The 20669-nt window shown below is 41.1% G+C and overlaps 1 protein-coding gene across 2 annotated transcripts; it reads left to right on the top strand.

Annotated features, from left to right (window-relative positions):
- Positions 1-477: 477 nt before the first annotated feature.
- On the top strand, positions 478-20405 carry hace1 (HECT domain and ankyrin repeat containing E3 ubiquitin protein ligase 1). Of its 2 annotated transcripts, none has more exons than XM_072679728.1 (24): positions 478-794; positions 1248-1302; positions 1395-1484; positions 1721-1825; positions 2079-2154; positions 2680-2811; positions 4955-5037; positions 5839-5935; positions 6021-6122; positions 6245-6351; positions 6425-6575; positions 7313-7704; positions 10086-10154; positions 10276-10363; positions 11102-11213; positions 11335-11432; positions 11646-11733; positions 12570-12719; positions 13320-13516; positions 13933-14064; positions 17399-17497; positions 18545-18615; positions 18880-18993; positions 19347-20405. In XM_072679728.1, exons 1-24 carry the CDS (start codon positions 707-709, stop codon positions 19447-19449), a joined length of 2799 nt encoding a protein of 932 aa, XP_072535829.1. In that variant the 5' UTR covers positions 478-706; the 3' UTR covers positions 19450-20405. The 2 variants fall into 2 exon arrangements, with proteins under 2 accessions (XP_072535829.1, XP_072535830.1); XM_072679729.1 differs by having other exon boundaries at positions 479-794; positions 7388-7704.
- The last annotated feature ends 264 nt before the right edge of the window (positions 20406-20669 follow it).

Genomic DNA, 20669 nt, shown 5'->3' with positions numbered 1-20669 from the left:
TTCTCTCTGTTGGACCTGCGCCCCTGGTCATCTCTTCCTTTGGTGCAGCTGCTGATGTGAAAATCCTGGAGTTTGTCAGAAACGATAGCTTCGAGAGCTGTGATAAACTCCTGAGTTTAATGTGAAACTAATTTATAACGAAATCAAAACCTCGTATGTTGTATCCACTGCTTGTCAAAATTGGAGGAATATAGTAGTAGTTTAAATATCAATTAGTTAGAAGTTGTAACGGTTCTGTATGTACTGTTTTGTTTAAGGCTTTTTCCCCCAACATTAAAATAATGTTTGTTGACAGATAGATGGATAGCTAGATAGATTAATATTATTTTAAGCATACCCAAATCTTCAAATTGAACGATGTCGTTTAAAACCAATAAAACGGTAAATTACCATAACTTACAAATGACAAATAATTTACGCGAATATTTTAAAAGAAGAATAAAGGGCTATGAAATGGTGAACTACACTTCCCGGCGTGCACCGCGAGCGGGAGTAATGAAAACAGGAAGAAAGCGTTCACAGGGAAATAATTGTCAAATGAGTCAGAGAGGAGCGACATGTCTGCGGTTCTTCGGTTCCACGGTGCGATAGCGGACCGTCTGACCAAATGGATAACATGACGGGTTTCGTTAGTCCAATGTAGACAGCATACCCGCCCCAGAAGCTCGATTATATCCGTTTCATCAAGGAATTTCCTTGTCGTAGGATGGAAAGGGCGATGGAGCAGCTCAACGTGCAGCTGAACCGGCTGACGCGCTCTCTGCGCCGCGCCAGGACAGTGGAGCTCCCCGAAGGTAAGATCAGCCCCCCCCCTCCACACAAGGCTCGTTATGTGATTTATCTGATTATTAAAAATCCCATAGAAATGTGTGGCATGACGTGTGGGTTATACTACCAGTCAGACTCGCACACCTTCACAGCGTAACGCATACTGTGCTGACCACAATCAAGCTGGCTAGGCTCCTTCTATGGCTTTGTAATTATGAACCCTTTACGACGACATGGAAGATCAGCAACAACAGCCAGATCTACTACAGTGGCCATATGATAAACCAAAGGTTCACGTCCCTTTACCTCACACTAAATAATACAATTTCATAAACAACACTCTTTATAGACCTAAATACGCACCTGAATACTATATTTAGTAGTGATTTTTAAAGGGAAATGCAATACCTGACCTGGTTTTGGTCGTATTTGACCTTGCAAGACTTGATCTGAAATCATTGTTCTCACACTTCTTCTAGACAATGAGACAGCTGTCTACACACTCATGCCCATGGTGATGGCTGACCAACACAGGTAGGGATCTATGGGAACAGATCTTGGGTTGATGAATCTGGTAACTACTTAAATGTTTTATTTCACTAAACCGTGCGTGTTTACACTCCTAGATCAGTCTCCGAATTGCTGCTAAACTCCAAGTTTGACGTCAACTATGCTTTTGGACGTGTAAAAAGAAGTCTTCTTCACATCGCTGCCAAGTAAGGAGCTATGGGACTGTCTTGTTACTTGTGGTGGTTTTGCTTTTCAACACAGAATATAAGGCATCACACCAGACACGTATGAGATCATTTGACAGAGACAGAGAGGAGATGAAAAGGCAATAACAGTTGAGAATAAGGTTATGTGCATAGACAGATTGTGCCTGACTTCACTACATCTCTGTTCTGCCTCTCTGTTCAATATGTTTCTCTTCTGTTGTGTTTTTTTCTTGCAGTTGTGGTTCAGTAGAGTGTCTGGTTCTTTTACTGAAGCGAGGAGCAAACCCGAACTACCAGGACATTTCTGGCTGCACCCCACTTCACCTGGCAGCAAGAAACGGGTAGAGTGCTTCTGAAAGTGATACACCAGTGCCATCTAGTGGTCACAACAATAGGTGTTACCAATACTTGTGTGTTTTGATAACTACTAGTAGTTATGACAACAGATAATAATAATACTAATAATAATAACAGATTATAATGTTCATAATAATAATAGTGCTAACAGTGTTCCCTTGACTTGATTTTGCTTTAGTTCTTATGATGTTACCTCTGGAAATAACCGAACTAACATGCATACCAATTCTTTGGCAGACAGAAGAAGTGTATGGGTAGACTATTGGAGTACAATGCTGATGTCAATATCTGCAACAATGAAGGCTTAACTGCTGTAAGTATGCTGATGGTGATATTTATAATAGTCAGGAATTAACTTGATAGTAAGCAAGACTAGGTACTGGACTGTCCGAACATGGGTCAGAGGACATTATCTGCACTGTGGCAGAAATATAAAACTATTAGGGCTGAGTGATATGACTGAAAAACCTCATCTGTCGATATGGTTAAAAGAAATAAAATAAATAAATAAATAATTATAAACAAAATACAAGTGCACTCTTTATGGTGTTGCATGCCATAAAGCAGACTGCACTGAATTATGTTGTTTGAGATGGTGAAATAAAGTCATCACGCTGCTCCTTTAATTGCCATGTTTATACGGCATAACTACTCTGTTGAGGGTCATCCTTCTAGAAACCAAGCAGGTGCAGGATTAGTAATATGGTCATCACTAATTTTGAATATATCAATATTTACAATATATTGCCCAGCCCCAGTCAAAAGAGGCAGCTGTCGATTGTTGTTGCATTTCTTACTGTTATCTCTTTATCTCTTTGTCTTTGCTGTTTTCCTGTAGATTCACTGGTTGGCAGTGAATGGGAGGACAGAGCTGCTTCACGACTTGGTGCAACATGTGTCCAATGTAGATGTGGAAGATGCCATGGGCCAGACAGCCTTACATGTGGCCTGTCAGAATGGACATAAGACTGTAAGAAAATATCAGATTTCTAAATCAGCCAATTGTGAGAAACACAAGTACCCATTTTTTTCACCTTTTAGACTGTGAGAGGTTGAGCTTTGTCATACTGTGCGGAGTGCGAGTTGTTGATGATACATATGTTAGTTTGTTCTACAGTAGTTAATCAGGAAGTCTGATTGTAGAGGACTCCTGAAGATATTTCTTTAAACCAGTGGTACCCGAAGTCCGCCTGGGCACCTGACGTACTGCACCTTTTTGTTTCATCTACTCCAGAACACTTGACCCAGCATGTGAGAGGCTTGCTCATCAGTAAAATCCTGTGTACTAGAGGGGATAAAACACAATGGCAGGTTTTCCATTCAAACAATTTGCAGTTTTTAAACAAATTTTCTAAAACATTGGTAAAATTCCTTAAGATGCCCGAACACTCAAACTGTACATTACATTAATTTAAACAAGTGAAACTTGTGATGATCTAACGTACAATGGCCTGAAATACGACTAGGAAATAGATAGCTCAGACACAAAGCTTCTGCCAAGCTGTCTTTTTTTTTTTATTTATTTATTTTTTTTAGCTGGACTTTTTTGACAGCCCTCTCTCAGCTGTACATCTAGTTTAGAGACCGCAGGCAGCACAGGCCATGAATAAGGGCTAAGTAATGTCCCAAATCCTATACTGTATTAATACAATATTATTTCACATGTAGTGAACCACCATTAGGAGCACATTCACCAGAGTAGTATAAAGTAGAAGAGTGTGTGGTTTGGAATGCAGATGATTCGTTGTTGTCCACCAAACCCCTGTAAACGCCAGTGCAAAAAAAACAGGTCTGACAACAAGTAGTGTTGAACATGTGACTTTTGATTCTGCTATGTTCTCACTTACTACACTACAACGTTTTCTACGTTTCTGTTTTATCGACAAACTGACTTTTCCACCTTGTCCAAGTGTAAAAATGTTTTTATACCTCTGACTTTTCCATCTAGGGTTTTTATGCATTTTTTCAATATTCACATGAAAGAGGTGGATGGAAAACCCTATAATAGTGTGGGGGGCCTGGGCTGGAAAACACTGTGTTAAATACTACAACAGTGAATACTGCAGTGTATTTAGTCTCACATGGGAGAAGTCAAATCAGTGGGCTAACAAGGAAGGTGCTGCTGTGTGTGTGACATTTACACGTGTTCTGTGTTGGTTGGCTGCATTGAGGACGAGCTTTAGTTAATCACATTATAAATGAAATTTGATCTATCGCTGAACTATTGTTATATGTCTCTGTGAAGCCTTTCAGCTTCCCTCTCAAACATCTGAATGCAGGAGGGGCAGGGTTTGAGCACTTTGTGTGAACTTCCTGTGGAAGGATTTGAGAAGCTGCCAGTATTTATACTGACCCCTGTTTTGATATGTTTATTTTCACATGGAGCAGTTTTATTGAAATGGGTGAAACTTGTGATGTGAACATACACTATTTGGACAGAAGTATCAGGGCACCTGCCCATTTTTTGTTTCTATTTTGATGGAGTAACTGTCTCTACTGTTCAGGGAAGGCTTTATACTAGATATTGGATCACTGCTATGACGATTTGATTGCATGCAGCGACAAGCGTGTTGGGGAGGTCACAATTTTGGATGATCACCATCCAACCTTATCCCCAGCTCATTCCTATACGTATGGGATAGAGCACAGTCATTATTTCAGAGAACACAGTTTCAAAGCTGGGAGGCTTTATACACCTATAGTCTAAGCCTGGCATTAGGCAGCAGTGTACCAATAGGTTCATGTATATCTGCTATTAAGAGTCCCATTTTATTGGCAATAAATTCTGCAGGGACTAGACAAGCAATGTGTGTGCATTTGCACATCCGTGGCAATGGGTGCAACTTAAAAGTAGCTGAATGCATTCATCAGAAGGGGTGTCCACAAAGATTTGGACATGCAATGGTGGGCTTCATTTCTTCATTTAATTTTTCATTAATGTAATCAGTGACTGATTAGTTATTAAAGCAGGTTAGGGGAATCCGAATTCTTACATTTTATTATGTATATGTAGTAGCCTAGTGTAAGCTTTGCAAATGAGAAGATTACCCGTGGCTGACTTGTCCTCTCTTGACTGTAGACATTTATGCTGTGTGTTTTTGTGGTTTCTGCAGACGGTGCTGTGCCTCCTGGACAGTGGAGCTGACATTAACAGGCCCAATGTCTCTGGAGCAACTCCTCTGTACTTTGCCTGCAGGTCAGTAGGATAATCCCCATTATCCTTATTATTAATAACGGCGAAGGCTTTGCTGCAGTGTGCGCTTTGAAATGATATGCCTCAAGTTGGCAAATTCGATTCCAACCCTGAAGACCTCATGCTTACTATCCAGCTGTAATCCCTTTTGCTGCCTGTTCCGACTGTGTGTTTAAAGTAGTGAGTTAAGAATAACAGGAGGAAACCTATCAATCTCTGCCACAGGGGTAGACTAATGAGGCTGCCGTTTGATGAGAATGCAGCAACTGACGAGATGTCCAATCTGCTTTTGTTTTTCCTTGTGTATCTTGCCTGACACACTTGGATGAGCTGCGTTGCCGAGCAACAGCGCTCCTCCATTCTCTAGTTTCAGTTACAAATAGCTGTAGATATCTGTCTGCATATAGGTGCTTATACACGTTCAAGGAAGGCAGCCTTTCTAATGGATAATTCAAACACGTAATTAAGGCGATGTTCGTTAATGGGGTTCTGAAAGGCTTAGCGCCTGCATTCTCTTTCATATTTGGTACCATCATTCATGATTTGTTTTATCAGCTCTGGGTGGTGGCAACTGTCTACAGTTCATTTTGATCCCCAATTGGAAATCACTGGAACTAATCCATGTTTCATGTGGCACCTGCGATGGAGAGCCCAACAGTAAACAGTCATTTGCAGAATTAATATTGATTTGATTTGGTGTCCACACAGTAGTAGGCCTCTATTAACACTTATGACAGTGTCTGGGATTCACTATGCATCAAATTTTTATACGCTAACAAAAAAACCTGCCACTGTGTCTCATAGCCATGGCCAGAGGGACACAGCACAAATCCTGCTGCTCAGGGGTGCCAAATACTTGCCGGACAAGAATGGGGTCACACCCCTTGACCTTTGTGTGCAGGTGAGTAAATTAAATAGATACATTCTCCACAGATACAGGTACAATATGTGTGCAAACATTCTCATATTTGTCTTCCCCCATTAAGGGCGGTTATGGGGAAACATGTGAGATTCTGATCCAGCATCATGGAAGGCTATTCCAGACCCTCATTCAGATGACACAAAACGATGACATTAAGGAGAACATGGTGAGTGATTTTTCCATTGCCTTTGTTTTATATAATATGGATATTTTTAACTCATAGCAGCATACAAATGTGTGTGTGTGTTTGTGTGTGTGTGTGTGTGTGTGTACATGAACATGGTTCAGCTCAGGCAGGTTCTTGAGCATGTATCTCAGCAGACTGACTCTAATTATCAGAGAATCCTCACCAGCCTGGCTGAGGTGGCAACTACTAATGGACACAAACTGCTCAGGTAGGCATCAACTTTATCCTCAGAATCTCCCCCTAACCATAAATAAAACGCGTAATGCCTTTCTCTCTTTTAGTTTGTCTAGTAATTATGAGGCCCAGATGAAGAGCCTGCTGCGAATCGTGCGGATCTTCTGCCACGTGTTCCGCCTTGGCCCATCATCTCCTAACAATGGGAATGACATGGGCTACAACGGGAACAAAACCCCACGCAGTCAGGTCTTCAAGGTCAGCATGTGCCGCATTGTTATCTTTACTATAGCAGAAGCTATTACCATTAATTCTCCTCTTGACTGGCAGAGGTGTAGTGGGGTGATTTTCCCTGAAGAGGGTGCTAGCTGCATGAATTCTCCAGTGTAGACCTTATTCACACTCAGTTTGCCAGCACACTTAAATCCCCCTAGCCAGGTAAAACATTCTTAGGTCGAATTAATACCAACTGCTTAACTTTAGTAAATGAAACATCCTATTTGGGGATAAGTTCTGCACGGTTGTATGTTGTTCTTCAGCTTCCCCCCCTCATCTCAGTGCTGAGGGGAAAAGTTTTTGAGCACTTCTTATGAACGTCAGTATTCTTACTGACCCATGTTTTGATATGTTATATAATATTTTCAGATGGTGCAGATTAATTTAAACAAGTGAAACTTGTGATGATCAAACATACAATGGCCTGAAATAAAACTAGGAAATAGATAGCTCAGACACAAAGCTTCTGCCAAGCTGACTGTTAGGTTCCTCTGAGGAAGTACATTTGATGAATAGTTTTTTTTAGCTGGGCTGAATTTCCAATGCTTTAATTGCTGTCTGTTACAGCACAGAATTGTAAAACATTTTTCTTGGCAGATGAGGCACCATTCTTGAACTATAGCTCTACACACATTGATCAAGTTAAAGCATAAAAAGCTTCAAAACTATGTTTAGATTTGCTTGTCGACACTAAATGACCTATTCTTCCTTTCTGCCAGTTTGGTAAGGGATTAAATTTAGATGTGAGAGATATGGATCTGCCCTGCTTCTCATATGCCAGTGCTGTTGTTCAGCCTCTGGAGCTGCTGTGGCACTCTCTGGATGAGTGGCTGGTGCTCATCTCCACAGAGCTGGATAAGAAGTGTGGAGATACGACCTCGTCTTCTCCGGGAAGTGACATTGCCTCGCTCCTTCTGAAGCAACGGGAGGCTGACCCCTCTGTTTCCACGGAAACCCCTGCCCTGCTGCCCCCCTCGCTGGACCCTGAGGTCGTCATGAAGACCCCAGAGGTTTACGTGGATGGCCAGGATGTTATCTCCATGACAGCCAATCGCTTGAGTGCCGTAATCCAGGCCTTCTACATGTGCTGCTCGTGTCAGATGCCTCAGGGGTAAGAGAGACTCACTACTCACATTGACCCTCAGCCTTTATAGAGATAATTCCTTAGAGCCATATACACCAAACAGCAGTGCTTGGATTGTCCAGGATTTAAAAAGTGGCACTAGATTTCATATCATTATTGTAATGGTCCACAGTGTACAATTGTATAGTTGTCCACATTCATGTTCTAAAATGACATAGAAATGTCCATCAAAAGTATGATATAGTATACTGATTATATTAGGCAATATTTGATGCACACTTCGATCCATTAAAGGAGGCTGTTATTTCATGCACTTATCTCAACAGATTTAGAGAAATGTTCTGTTGTAGATCGGAAATTTGTAGTAGTTGTAGATAAAAACACCAAAGAATTACAGACTTTCTCCTGAGTGTCCTGTCTATAATCATAATAATCTCAACAAGATTGGTTGGTTTCACTACACACATTGCGCAGGGTGTTAGATAAGGCCCCAGAACAGTGCTGTTAGTTAGACGTGGGCAGTATGACAATGTTTTATCATGATTGAGTAATTGTTTTTTATTGTGATACACAACACATGCTTTTTCGTGCGTCATGAAAATCGTCAAAAAACCCTGACATACAGCATTTAATTGGAACAAAAAGTGTAATGTACTGTACCTGTTTAATAGGATGCAATGCATCAAATGAAAAAGATTGCGTTAAGTTTGGGATCATATATGGATAGCTTTTTTAAAAATGTGCCACTACTAGTGTGTTTTGTCTGCGTGTCATGATAAATGTTGTATAATATGAAAATATCTTTAAAATCTCCCAGCCCAACCACGGAAATAAGTCAGCCACAGACAATGGATTTTCTTCTAGCTTAATATGCTAACAATACTACCCCTAACTTCTTGTGAATCTCTGTAAACTCAGCAGGAACCACTCCAGAGAGATCTACACCCTTTGTCTCCTTTTACTCTCATGTTATATGTGTGTTGATGAGATCAATCTTACCAGCAACTAGCAAATACAGTTAATGTTGTTTTGGATTCCTCAGCAAGTAACGGCAACTTGTCTTAAATTACATCTAATATTACCTCAGCTTTTAAACGACCCAAAAAATATTAGTTATTATATTATTAAATTATTATTATTATTACCTATTATTACCTATTATTATTATTATTATTATTATTATTGTTATTATTATTATATCCTGCCTTCTACTGACCCAGGTTGGAAACACAGTCCGACACAAAATATATTAGCACACACATGCATGTTTTTGCTGACTGTAGCTGTCACTGCAGAGTAAAATTAAACCAGTCAGCTGTTCTCTGAGGCTGGGGGGAGGCATGTAGAAATTTGTGCTAGTCTGTTCAGCCAACAGCAGAGCAGTTTCAGTGCTTAGCTCTTAGCTTTCACATAATGCTATTGGGTCCAGCTTTTGTGAGAAATACAGTGGTGCACCTTTGCTAAGGTACTTGGTCTCAATCAATTAGTAGACATACCCGGATAGTCTGTGGGGTTTAATTCTAGTGAGACGGCTTTTGATGTAAGAATCTGAGTTAGATCTGAACAGTGTGTTGAATCTCATGTTTTCTATTTCTAAAAGCCTGACTGGGTTGTCTTATTCCACAAAGTGAGTCTTTATATGCCCCCATTTAAAGATGTGCGTATTCCACATAGACAGCCTTTTAACCTTTTTTTTTTATTTATTTATTTATTTTTTGCCGATAAAATTGGGTCAGTAAAATGGAAAATATCAGTTCCAATTAATAGCCCAGCCCAAAAATAGAGGAGTACGACTGTGTACGACTTTATATTGTAAAGCTGTTGTGGTTTAAAGTAAAAGGACACAACTATGAATCAGATTCCCTCAACTGTTATGTATGTCCTTGTAAACAACATGAATCTTTTTATCAGAGCTCCCCTTTGGTGAAAATATCTTTAAAATAAATGAGTGAATAATCTGATGTAATAATAGTGATGTAATAATAGTGATGTATCTCCTCACTTCTGCCTCCACAAGTTGCCCCTAAAGCTTTAACTGCATGCAATTACAACATTGAATAGATGTTTCATTAGCACTGAATTGTTGATTGTTTGTATTGGCAACTTCTAGTGAGATGTCTCCCCTCTTTAGGCAGGGCTGTTGGGTTATTTTGTGGGAGAATGGACTTTTCATTAGAGGCTGGACTCATGATTGTTCACCCTTAAGAAAACAATATTTAAATAATTCAGCTTATTGTGTTTGTTGAAGAATCAATAGCCACAATGAGACTGCGCCAAGTATCTGTGTAATTAGAGGTCCATTTTGTTGATAGAGGCCTCAGATAAGAGTTTTTTTAGCACCCTACGTCTCTGCTGCCTTGTCACTATGAGAAAATCTATTTTTGGTTTGTGTATCTTTCCTTGCCTAGCATGACGTCCCCTCGGTTCATCGAGTTCGTTTGTAAACATGATGAAGTGCTGAAGTGTTTTGTTACCAGGTAAGCGAGGAGTGATTTTCGATAACTCTGAAGTCTCCACATCTGAATCATCAGCCCTAACCTAATTAAATTGTTTTGGTTTCATCTTTGCATCTCCTGTTGTCTCATTCACTTTCTACAGGAACCCCAAGATCATCTTTAACCACTTCCATTTCCTGCTGGAGTGTCCTGAGCTCATGTCTCGCTTCATGCACATCATCAAAGGCCAGGTATGCTGGATGATGGACAGGTTAAACCAGCACTCTGATTGGCTTCTTATGTAACTCTTCATCTCATTTCACTGAAGTGACTTTCTGTGCAGCAGCACTCTTGGGGCTTGTGCTGGAGTGACTTTCAAACACCTGTCTCTCTCTGCCAGGATCATTTAACTGTGTTATTATGCCGCAGATAACACTTGTCTTAAGTCCCGTTATATAGCTTTGTAAGTTTTAAGTGTCGCTTCACCGTGTAGTGTTCGCTGAGGTTTCAGTATTCATATTTGAGCGCTAGCACTCTGAGCCTCGTTACCTCCAGATTATAGTCCGCTAGGGAATACGGTGTCGTTTTAATTACAGATTTGAACCTGGCGAATACGATTTCATCTCCTGATTTTCCTCTTCGTGTGCTCCTGGTGCCCCTGGGGGAAACAGTTCCGTTCAGTTGGATTAATTTCTACCACTTGCAGACTTCTCCCACTTTGCATCAAGAACAAAGCCATTCAAATATTATGCAAATGGATTGCAGTACCACACCACCCCCCCCCCCCACCCCCCACCCCCACCCCCAAACCGTGTAGCTGAAGCATTTCTTTTCCCCCATCATCTTGCCTTTACTGAGGCAGCTTCTGTGGTTTATAGTGTAACGAGTGGGTGATTAATAGACCAGGCAAAGGCCCAGGTATAGGGCTTCAGAGTCAAATCAATATGAAGAAGTTTTAATTACCTTTTTCCCTCTTAACTCCTCCACAGCCCTTTAAGGACAGGTGTGAGTGGTTCTACGAGCATCTCCTGGCAGGACAGCCTGACTCGGATATGGTCCATCGGCCAGTCAATGAGAACGACATCCTACTGATTCATAGAGGTAGCAGAATTTATTCCCTTTGAGTTTGAAGGCTTCTGCCTTTTCGCAGACCTCATTTACATACTCACTCTCTAAAGCTCAAGGGCGTTAATCCATCCCTCTTTGTCGTCCTCTCTCTCAGACTCCATATTTCGCAGCAGTTGCGAGGTCGTGTCCAAGTCCACCAACGAGAAGCTCAAGCAGAGCATCGCTGTGCGCTTCCATGGTGAAGAGGGAATGGTCAGTTTGAAATATGCCTATAATCGTGTCCTTGTCATCAGTAGACACACCTTTACTATGTTCCTCAGCTATTTTCTACTTCAGTGTGCATCAAAATGCTTGCACAATCAGAATAATCAGAGCCTGCTGTTCATGCTGTGATGCAGCTTTCAGAAACAGATCTTCTGCTGGTGACATTGGCAGATGGTGCTCATACTGTCCTCTCTGTCTCAGGGTCAGGGGGTGGTTAGGGAGTGGTTTGACATTCTCTCTAATGAGATCATCAATCCAGACTACGCTCTGTTCACACAATCAGCAGATGGTAAGCAACGCTCTAACCATAACTGTATAATACGCTGACTGCTTATATGGACCTCTGTTTAGCTCCATGTTCACTCTAATTCAGTCTCTCTAATTATTTCTTATGTGTGTTGCGGAATGCCATTAAATCCTCACAGCAGTGCTCCAAAATCTAGTAGAAGGCCTTTCCTGAACAGTATACTCTAACAGTTACTCCAACAAGGATAAACTTTTTTTATTATTGATTTCAGAAGAAACAGTTAATGCACAGGTGTCCCAATACTTTTGTCCATATAGCATAGTATATGTGGTATAGTACACTATATTATATAGTATATTACATTTCTTTTTTCTACACTCAGTATATTGATTATCTGAGTATCTTTTTAAACAATTGTGCTGTGGTTTTGCTGGGGAATTCTGTTTAACTACAAACCTCATAAAAACTATACATGTATAAAGAACATTGTAATATTGTATGTTGAGAAATTCTGCTTTAATATTATGAAATTGTTTCTTGTTCCTTTAATATAAACTCTGTTGTGAACTTTGTCAGTCTTGCTGCTATGACTTTGCCATTTGTTTATAGGGTCACTGATGGTTATGTGTCAGTGACTTTGAGCCTCTGTGTCTTTGTCTCTCTGTAGAAGTAATAGATAATGACATATAATGGGAATGAGTGCTACAGATCAAAGCCTTTTCCTGTGGTTGTTGAGAAATACACCACTGTATGATTACAGTCCTTTGTTCTTATTCATTTAGTGTGTGTGTGTGTGTGTGTGTGTGTGTGTGTGTGTGTGTGTGTGTGTGTGTGTGTGTGTACGTGTATGTATTTGGCTGTGTGTGTGTCTTTTACAGGCACTACATTTCAACCCAACAGTAACTCCTCTGTCAACCCAGACCATCTGAACTATTTCCGATTTGCTGGTCAAATCCTTGGCCTGGCTCTGTACCATCGTCAGCTAGTCAACATCTACTTCACTCGCTCTTTCTATAAGCACATATTGGGTAATGTGTGCACACACAGATACACAATGACACATGTTCATATTAGGGATGCACCGATTTCTGAAAGTTGTGGGCCAATACCTATAGATGATGTACATGCAGTATCTGCTGCTTCATTTACTGATGCATAAAAACCTGTACAAAATGTATAAAATGGGACGAGGTGTACCAAGGTTGGCCTTTTAGACATTTCAGACACATTGCAAGTGATAGAGAGGAGTCCTAGTAAGAAAAAGAAAAGTTACATTTACGTTTACATTTATGGCATTTAGCAGACGCTCTTACAACGACTTACAAGGTTACTCGTATTACAGAGGTGGGCCAATGTAGTGTTAAGAGTCTTGCCCAGACTGGTGTAGCGCAGCATAGTCACCCAGACCGGGAATTGAACCCTGGTCTCCCACATGGTGTTGCTGTAACGCAATGGTAGGTGGTGGTGTTATCTGTTGCGCCACACCAACCACTGTTAAAGGTATAAGTGAGGAAAGAATCTTTTCACATTGACGTTTTTTGAAAGTTACGTTTTTTTTTTTCTTCGTCCTGTAAAATGTTTGGTTTTTTGACAATGACATTATTCTTGTATGTTTATATCTGTTGCAGGCATCCCGGTAAACTACCAGGATGTGTCCTCCATAGATCCAGAGTACGCCAAGAACCTGCAGTGGATACTGGACAATGATATCAGTGACCTGGGCCTGGAGCTCACCTTCTCTGTGGAGACAGATGTGTTTGGAGCCATGGAAGAAGTTGCTCTAAAGCCAGGAGGAACCAGCATTCAGGTCACCCAAGAAAACAAGGTGAGGCTTTAAACAGAGGTGCTTCAGCTACTTCGCCAACTCTGGTAAGCAATAAAAACTAAAAACGTAGGCAGTTAATGTATTGACATCCCACTGTTAGGCCATATCTTTGAATTGGCTGCAGTTCTTTAATGTAAATGTATTTGCATGCACAGCATTTATGTATGAAATTAGAGCATGCACAGTAGCTGAGTTCGCAGAAACATTTCGATGTGAAGGTTGACTCAGTATTCCCTCTGAGGCAAAATGTCAGCACGTGTGGTTGTTGTATAAAGCTGTAATTGACTATAGAGATCAATAGAGGGCAGTATTAACCAGATGATGTTGCAGTACTTGCTGTTCTCCAGGAAAAGTGACGACTCTGTCAGGCTTTGTCTCAGTCCCTGTTTCCCCCTCTCTTACTCTTACTCACACAGGCAGAGTACGTGCAGCTGGTTACAGAGCTGAGGATGACTCGAGCCATTCAACCTCAGATCAATGCCTTCCTGCAGGGCTTCCACACCTTCATTCCTCCCTCGCTCATCCAGCTCTTTGATGAGTATGAGCTGGTCAGTAGCTTCCTTGTTCTTCTGATGGTGCCCCGATTTCCTTGTGCAATTCCTGTTTGCTCTTCATCTAGCTCATTTCCACACTGTGTATCCCATTTCTGTCTCATTGTTATGCATGCTCTCGCTTTCTCTCTGTCGGTCTCTTTTTCACACTAATGAGTTTGATTTCATTTTGTTTAATATCACAACAACTCTTTTACAGGGCATGAAATCTTTTATAAGCATGCCAAGGACAGAAATGACAGAGTATCTTTTCTCCCAGAGCTTGAAAGAAATTTTGACTAGAACCAGCAGTCAGAAGTAGGAATCCATTCTCCTCTGGCTATGACTACAGAGAGAATCCCAATATTGTGCAATTCAGAGATTCACGCTGGAAGCAGCTGGATTTATTACATTCAGTCAGTCAAAATTGAGAAGCAGAACTTAGGATGCAGTTTAAATATTAGGAGATGTGTACTGGGGCTTATTGGTCATATTGTGCCATATTTGAGCAGGGTAAGTATAGATATGAAATGAAGATATCTCAATAGCCTTTGTCCCTGTTGTATATCTAAACCTCATGTTCATGACCCTGGGGCATGGCAAAGGAATTAGAAATGAGATGCATTAGTCATGAATCTGCTAAGGCAGGAAATGATATAGGGAAAAACCGTGACAGATGGTTGAGTGTGGTAAGAACATCTATGGTTTGATGCATGCTGGGGCATGTGCAGTGGGTCAGGACTAGGAATGTATGGGCAGATGATTACACAAGCCGGATGGCTGTGGATAATACTGAGGTATTGTTGGCTGCTTCATGACATACGTCTATTGGTGACAGAGGGAGAAGAGACAAGAAAGAGGGGAAAAAATAGCACGTTACATCTGTTGGGAGCACATAGGCCAACAAGCATACCTTTATGTTAAGCCATTCCAGAAGGCTGATAGAATAATTAAAAGGAATAAGCATAATGATGATGGCCTAATTAAAAAGAAGATCTGAAGGCCAACTCAGGTCTGCAGGCTTTGCGAGACATCAGCATCTCTAACGTCAAACTGTTTGAGTCGGTGCGTATAAATGGCATGTGAGGGTAACTGTGCAACCTAAGCAGTCCACCTCACGGCTTTAATTAGGGGTGGGTGATATGACAATACAATACTGTCGTCATGCTAAATTATGCTGTAATAAGCTATTCTGAGCATACTGTGGATATTGGCATTTTTTTTATGAACGCAAAACCTCATGCTTCATTAAAAAGACATTTAAAAAGGGCACACAAGAGCTGTAGCTGTCTACAAGAGGTTTTGCCTTGTTGACGGGAGATCGGTAGTTTGAATCCTCATTATGCTTGGAGTCTGTGAGGGCTTAATTGGACCTGTTTAATTAGACGTCATGACGTGCAGTGAAAATTTGGATATGCAAAGCTTTGTATCCATAGCTTTCTTTTAAATACGACATTGCTCTTCCGGTGCGTTGTGTCTGCCAGGGCCTTTTTCTAGACTGTAGAAAGACTCAGATGTTGCCCTGTGAAATACTGGGTGAAATCAGGTCTTACTTGCTCTGTTTGGACTATTCTTCAGACACATTTACTGTACATGAATTCCTGCCATGAGTCACTGGCTAGTGTTTTTGTGAGAGAAGCGTTTTTGTTTTTTGGTTTGGTTGTTTTCTCAAGTCTCACGGCATGCCTGTGCTCTCTGTTTCAACTGATCAAAGCCCAGAAAAACTTAAATTAAACGTATCTGACCATATTGTTAGCCTTGTTTTATAAGAGTTTCTTGTCACTTTCAGATCCAAACCTTTTATCTCCAAAAGGCCAACTTTATAGTAGAATAAAAGAAATGTGTGTGTGTGTGTGTGTGTGTGTGTGTGTGTGTGTGTGTGTGTGTGTTCAAATGCGCACACACACAGCTTGTCTAGTCCATGTTGAGAAAACCTGCCAATCTTGTAGTCCTACATATGTTGTAGCGTGTGTGTATGTATGTATGTATGTATGTGTGTGTATATATGTGTATGTATGCATATATATATATATATATATATATATATATATATATATATATATATATATATATATATATATATATAATATGCAAGAAGATACACATTGGAGAGTCTATTTGCGTCTAGATATGAGTAAGCAGGAAAGCTGTTCCAGAGTGGAGAGAAAAAAGCCCTTCCACCTGCCCTTTTTATCTCTATGCTAATTGCCAAAGCCTGCACCTTTTGATTGAATCCTGAGTGCAGGATTATGATGAGTGTGATAAGAATGATTAGGTAGCCAATGGAAGGTAATGAAGTGGAATTAATGTGTCCAAACTTTATAGAGCTTCTTTAGGAATGCTGTTTTCTGGAGGAACTTTTAGTACATTTGGATACAGTGGAACATCTACCTGACAACAAATGACTTTCCAGAGTTAATAAAGACAGAAGTATCAGACATTCTTTTTTCTGTCTGACGGATATCAGACCGTCTCTCTCTCTCTCTCTCTCTCTCTCTCTCAAACACACACACACAAACTGGGGCTCGCTCAGGCGTCAGACTTCACCTTGAGGGCTCTTCCGCTCATTCCATTTCACGCCTCTATTTCTGTGTATGTTCCAGAACGCAGGTGCGCTCCCTCTTTCTCATTCTCTCAGACCCTTTATTTTCTCTCTTTCTCCCTCCCTCCCTCTCTCCCTCTCCCTCTCCCTCTCCCTCTCCCTCTCCCTCTCCCTCTCTCTCTCTCTCTCTCCCTCTCTCTCTCTCTCTCTCTCTCTCTCTCTCTCTCATTCTCTCTCTCATTCTCTCTCTCATTCTCTCTCTCATTCTCTCTCTCATTCTCTCTCTCATTCTCTTTCTTTCACCCCCTGCTCTGGCCCAGATCGATGCTCTCCCAGGGCCATTACCGCACGGCGGGCCTCCTGTGCACATATATGTGTGGGGCCATTCCTGCGGTCACACAGCTTCAGTGAGCCCACTGACAGGCCCCAGAAGAGCCAAATAATGAGGGTCTGTGTTTTAAAGTGCTTTTAGTCCCATGCTCTCTGTGTCTTTATTATCTGTCCCTCACTTGTCTAATCGGGACAGCGAGCAAACCGGCGAAACCCTTTACGCCGAGTGCGTGTTCAGTGATTAAGGGTGATTCTCATAGGCCTACTCTGTGCTGTACTTTGCGCTCATGTCCTTTATGAAGGAGTTCATGGGAAATGTCGAACACTTTGGGAGCAAAACCGTGGCCGTGTTATGAGTCAGCCTGAGCTGGATGAGTTATTGATTAGATCTGCTGTTATGAGCTGCGTAGCTCTGTGCTGTTCTCCTGGTTTTAAGCGTGTTTGTGTGTGTGTGTGTGTGTTCAACATATGTGTGTGCAGGAGCTGCTGCTGTCTGGCATGCCGGAGATTGATGTTATGGACTGGAAGAGAAACACAGAGTACACCAGTGGCTATGATACAGAGGAGCCCGTCATCCAGGTTAACAGCTACTCTGCCTCATGAACATCACTTTCACTGACCTAAATTATTGAGCCGTTTCTAATCATTTAAGACAAAGAGAGAGAGTGTGTACGTGTGCTATAAAAAAAGGTACAGACCTGCATGTACCTGTGCATGAAGCTAATTGTGCAATACACATGACTGTTCTATAAACAACCACATTGAAAAGTTTTCCACTAATCTGAAGAAGCCTTAAACCAGGATTGAAACCATTTTAAATTGAGTGTAAACTCCAATAGCATTTTCACAAACATACCTCTCTACTTCTACAAACTTGTTTGGTTTGGTCCAACAGTAACCATGTTGTGCTGATAAATGACCCTTTTGCTGTTCCAAACCTGGCTAGTGCACCCCCACGGAGTTAAAAATTCAGTTCTGCGGTGGCTGTAACTCCGCCTCGATTTATAGTGAAATAGTGAAGATTTTCCCCTCTAGTACGAAGTGGTGGGCAACAGCCTTTTGAATATTGACACGTCCACTGGTTGCCACAGCGACTTTTTCACAGCTTTTTTCCCTACAAACATTTTCACATACATACATCTTGTAGAAGTTTGGTAAAGCAATTGATTTGTCCAATAATAACCATTTAGTGCTGATAAATTCCACTTTTGCTGTTCTAAACCTGGCTTGTGCGCCCCCTAGAGGTGGAAAGCACAGTTCCGCTTTCTACCCTGCCCATTCCTTAATATACCCTGCCTCCGCACTCTTGTTATCAACCCCCTAACGTGTTGTTTTCAGATGTGCTGAGAGGACGGGAGACCTCAGGTAATGAGGGTACGCTTTAAGTAATAGTTTTTGAGTTGTCCTGGTTTTATATAGAACTACTGACTCTGCCAAAAAACCCTTCTAATAAACCCACTTTATATGTGTGAGTGCGAGTTGGATTCTTGATACAGAAAATTATTTGTCTGAAAGTCTGGACACTTTTCTAGTGTCCATTAATTTGAATCTCATCACCTCTGGAATGTGGGGCATTGACTGTCTGATTGGCTGACGCATACTCATAAATTTATGCTTGTTTTGCAGTGGTTTTGGGACGTTGTAGAGAGCCTCACTCAAGAAGAGAGGGTTCTTCTCTTACAGTTTGTCACTGGAAGGTGAGAATTACATTACATTACATCACATTACACATACCTTTTTTCCATGTCTTTTGTTGTCTTGTTTATATGTGATAAATAATCTGGTAACAAAAAGGTCATAAATAACTGGTAACAAAACATCTTAATGCTTATTATTCAATACCTGCTATAAATTATTTGACAATCATTGAAAATAATGTGGAAGTTAAAGGAGGGGCGAATAAATCACTAAGTTTTCTGTCGCTCACTTTGTATCTCTTTGTACTCTTTTTCCCTTCCCAGCTCCCGTGTTCCACATGGTGGATTTGCCTTTATTATGGGGGGCAGCGGCTTGCAGAAATTTACCATCGCTGCTGTGCCCTACACTTCCAACTTATTGCCTACCTCTAGTACCTGGTAAGCGGGACAAACACACACACACACACACACAATTCATTTATGTGTTGGCATTGGTGTTTTAGCATCAAGGAGCAGCAGAGGGCAGTGTGGCTCTTTGAGAACTTACTACTCAGGCCATGTAACTGAACAACAGGGACTCCATAGCATGATAAAGAATATTAGAGACATGATCACATAGACTGGCAAAAGAAACAGGCAGAGAAGAAAAAGAGGCATGACACCCCATGCTTACAAGGGCAGTTTTTATGTCTGGGTGGGAGTCAAGCATATGCAGCACTGACTTGCTTGCTCAATCCACAGCTCAGTCCCTCTGACCCGTCTGTCCATCTCTGTCTCTCCGGCTTTTGCAGTATCAACATGCTGAAACTCCCCGAATACCCCAGCAAGGACGTCCTGCGCGACCGACTGCTAGTTGCACTGCATTGTGGGAGTTATGGCTACACCATGGCATGATGCTGGCCCATCTGTGTTTTTTGCTGCAATGCCTGCGCCATAGACACACACATGCACATGCATGCATGAGTGTGTGTGTGTTTGTATACTATCTTCAGGGATATCCTCACAGTCCTCTGAAAACTTCCTGAAAAGCCTTTGTTTGACTATATGGCATTATTTTAGATATGGGAATCCAACAGACCAGGGCAAAGATGAAATGATGAATCAGTACTTAATATTTAAACACTTCCGTGCCAGTGACTCCAATCTCTACTGCCAGTGTTATGTGTCCAAAATGACTTTAAATTGTGTATTAAGGGATATGTTTTATTTATACATGCTGTTTACTGTGCCCTGCTGTGTTACACCTGCAAGGTGTGTTACAGTGTGAAAAGTTTGCATTACGGAAATAGGAAAATCTAAAACATGGCTGGAAATAATGTAGAACAAAGGGTTTGTCAGGTAGCATGACAGTGCTGGTGTCCCGTATGCACATGTACCTTCTCTTTCAGTGCGCTGGTAGCGAGTCATGCTTGAAAAGTAATCTAGAACCTCCCTACTTGTGTCATGTCTGCTGTGCTGTGGTCTTTGTACTGTCATTTTTTATTATTATTTTTTGTTGTTCATAGTCTTTGTTTAAAATCCTGTAATGTGTAGTATTGTCTCCCTCTTAATTATCATAAGAAAGCAGATTGGATCTATGGTGCCAAAAATTCCTAGCGAATGCAAGCCTACCAATTGTTTGTTTTGGAAAAAGGGACAACGTCATATCATTTTATGAATGTAGGAATCCTGTGTAGGACACAGGTTAACTGAGTCCGGTCATACGTAAATGTGGACACAGGTTATATATTTCTTAAAACTGATCACTTTAATTTGGTTGTATTTTTTTCTCATTTGTAAACAGACTTGCTTGTTGTATACATAATCTTTAATTACCTGATTTCAAATATTGAAGGATGTATTTTACTATATACTGAGTTTCAGTTCATTGACTGTATGAGCACTTTTGACTAAAACGTGCAGTATGGCACGCACACACACACACACACATACATTTGGGGCTGTTTATAAGGCAGCATGCACAAAACTGCACTTGAGCTGCCGATAGCCAAGCCCTTCATGCACAGCAAGGCAGCGCTGGTAGATGGTCTACTTCGTTCAACACAAAAATAGAATGAATAAATTAAGAGTTTAAGAAAGATTCAAGCTGATTGATATCTAGAAATCTGGTCTGA

Source organism: Salminus brasiliensis, chromosome 5, assembly GCF_030463535.1.
Source record: "Salminus brasiliensis chromosome 5, fSalBra1.hap2, whole genome shotgun sequence".
Lineage (NCBI taxonomy): Eukaryota > Metazoa > Chordata > Actinopteri > Characiformes > Bryconidae > Salminus > Salminus brasiliensis.
This window is presented reverse-complemented; position numbering and strand designations above follow the sequence as displayed.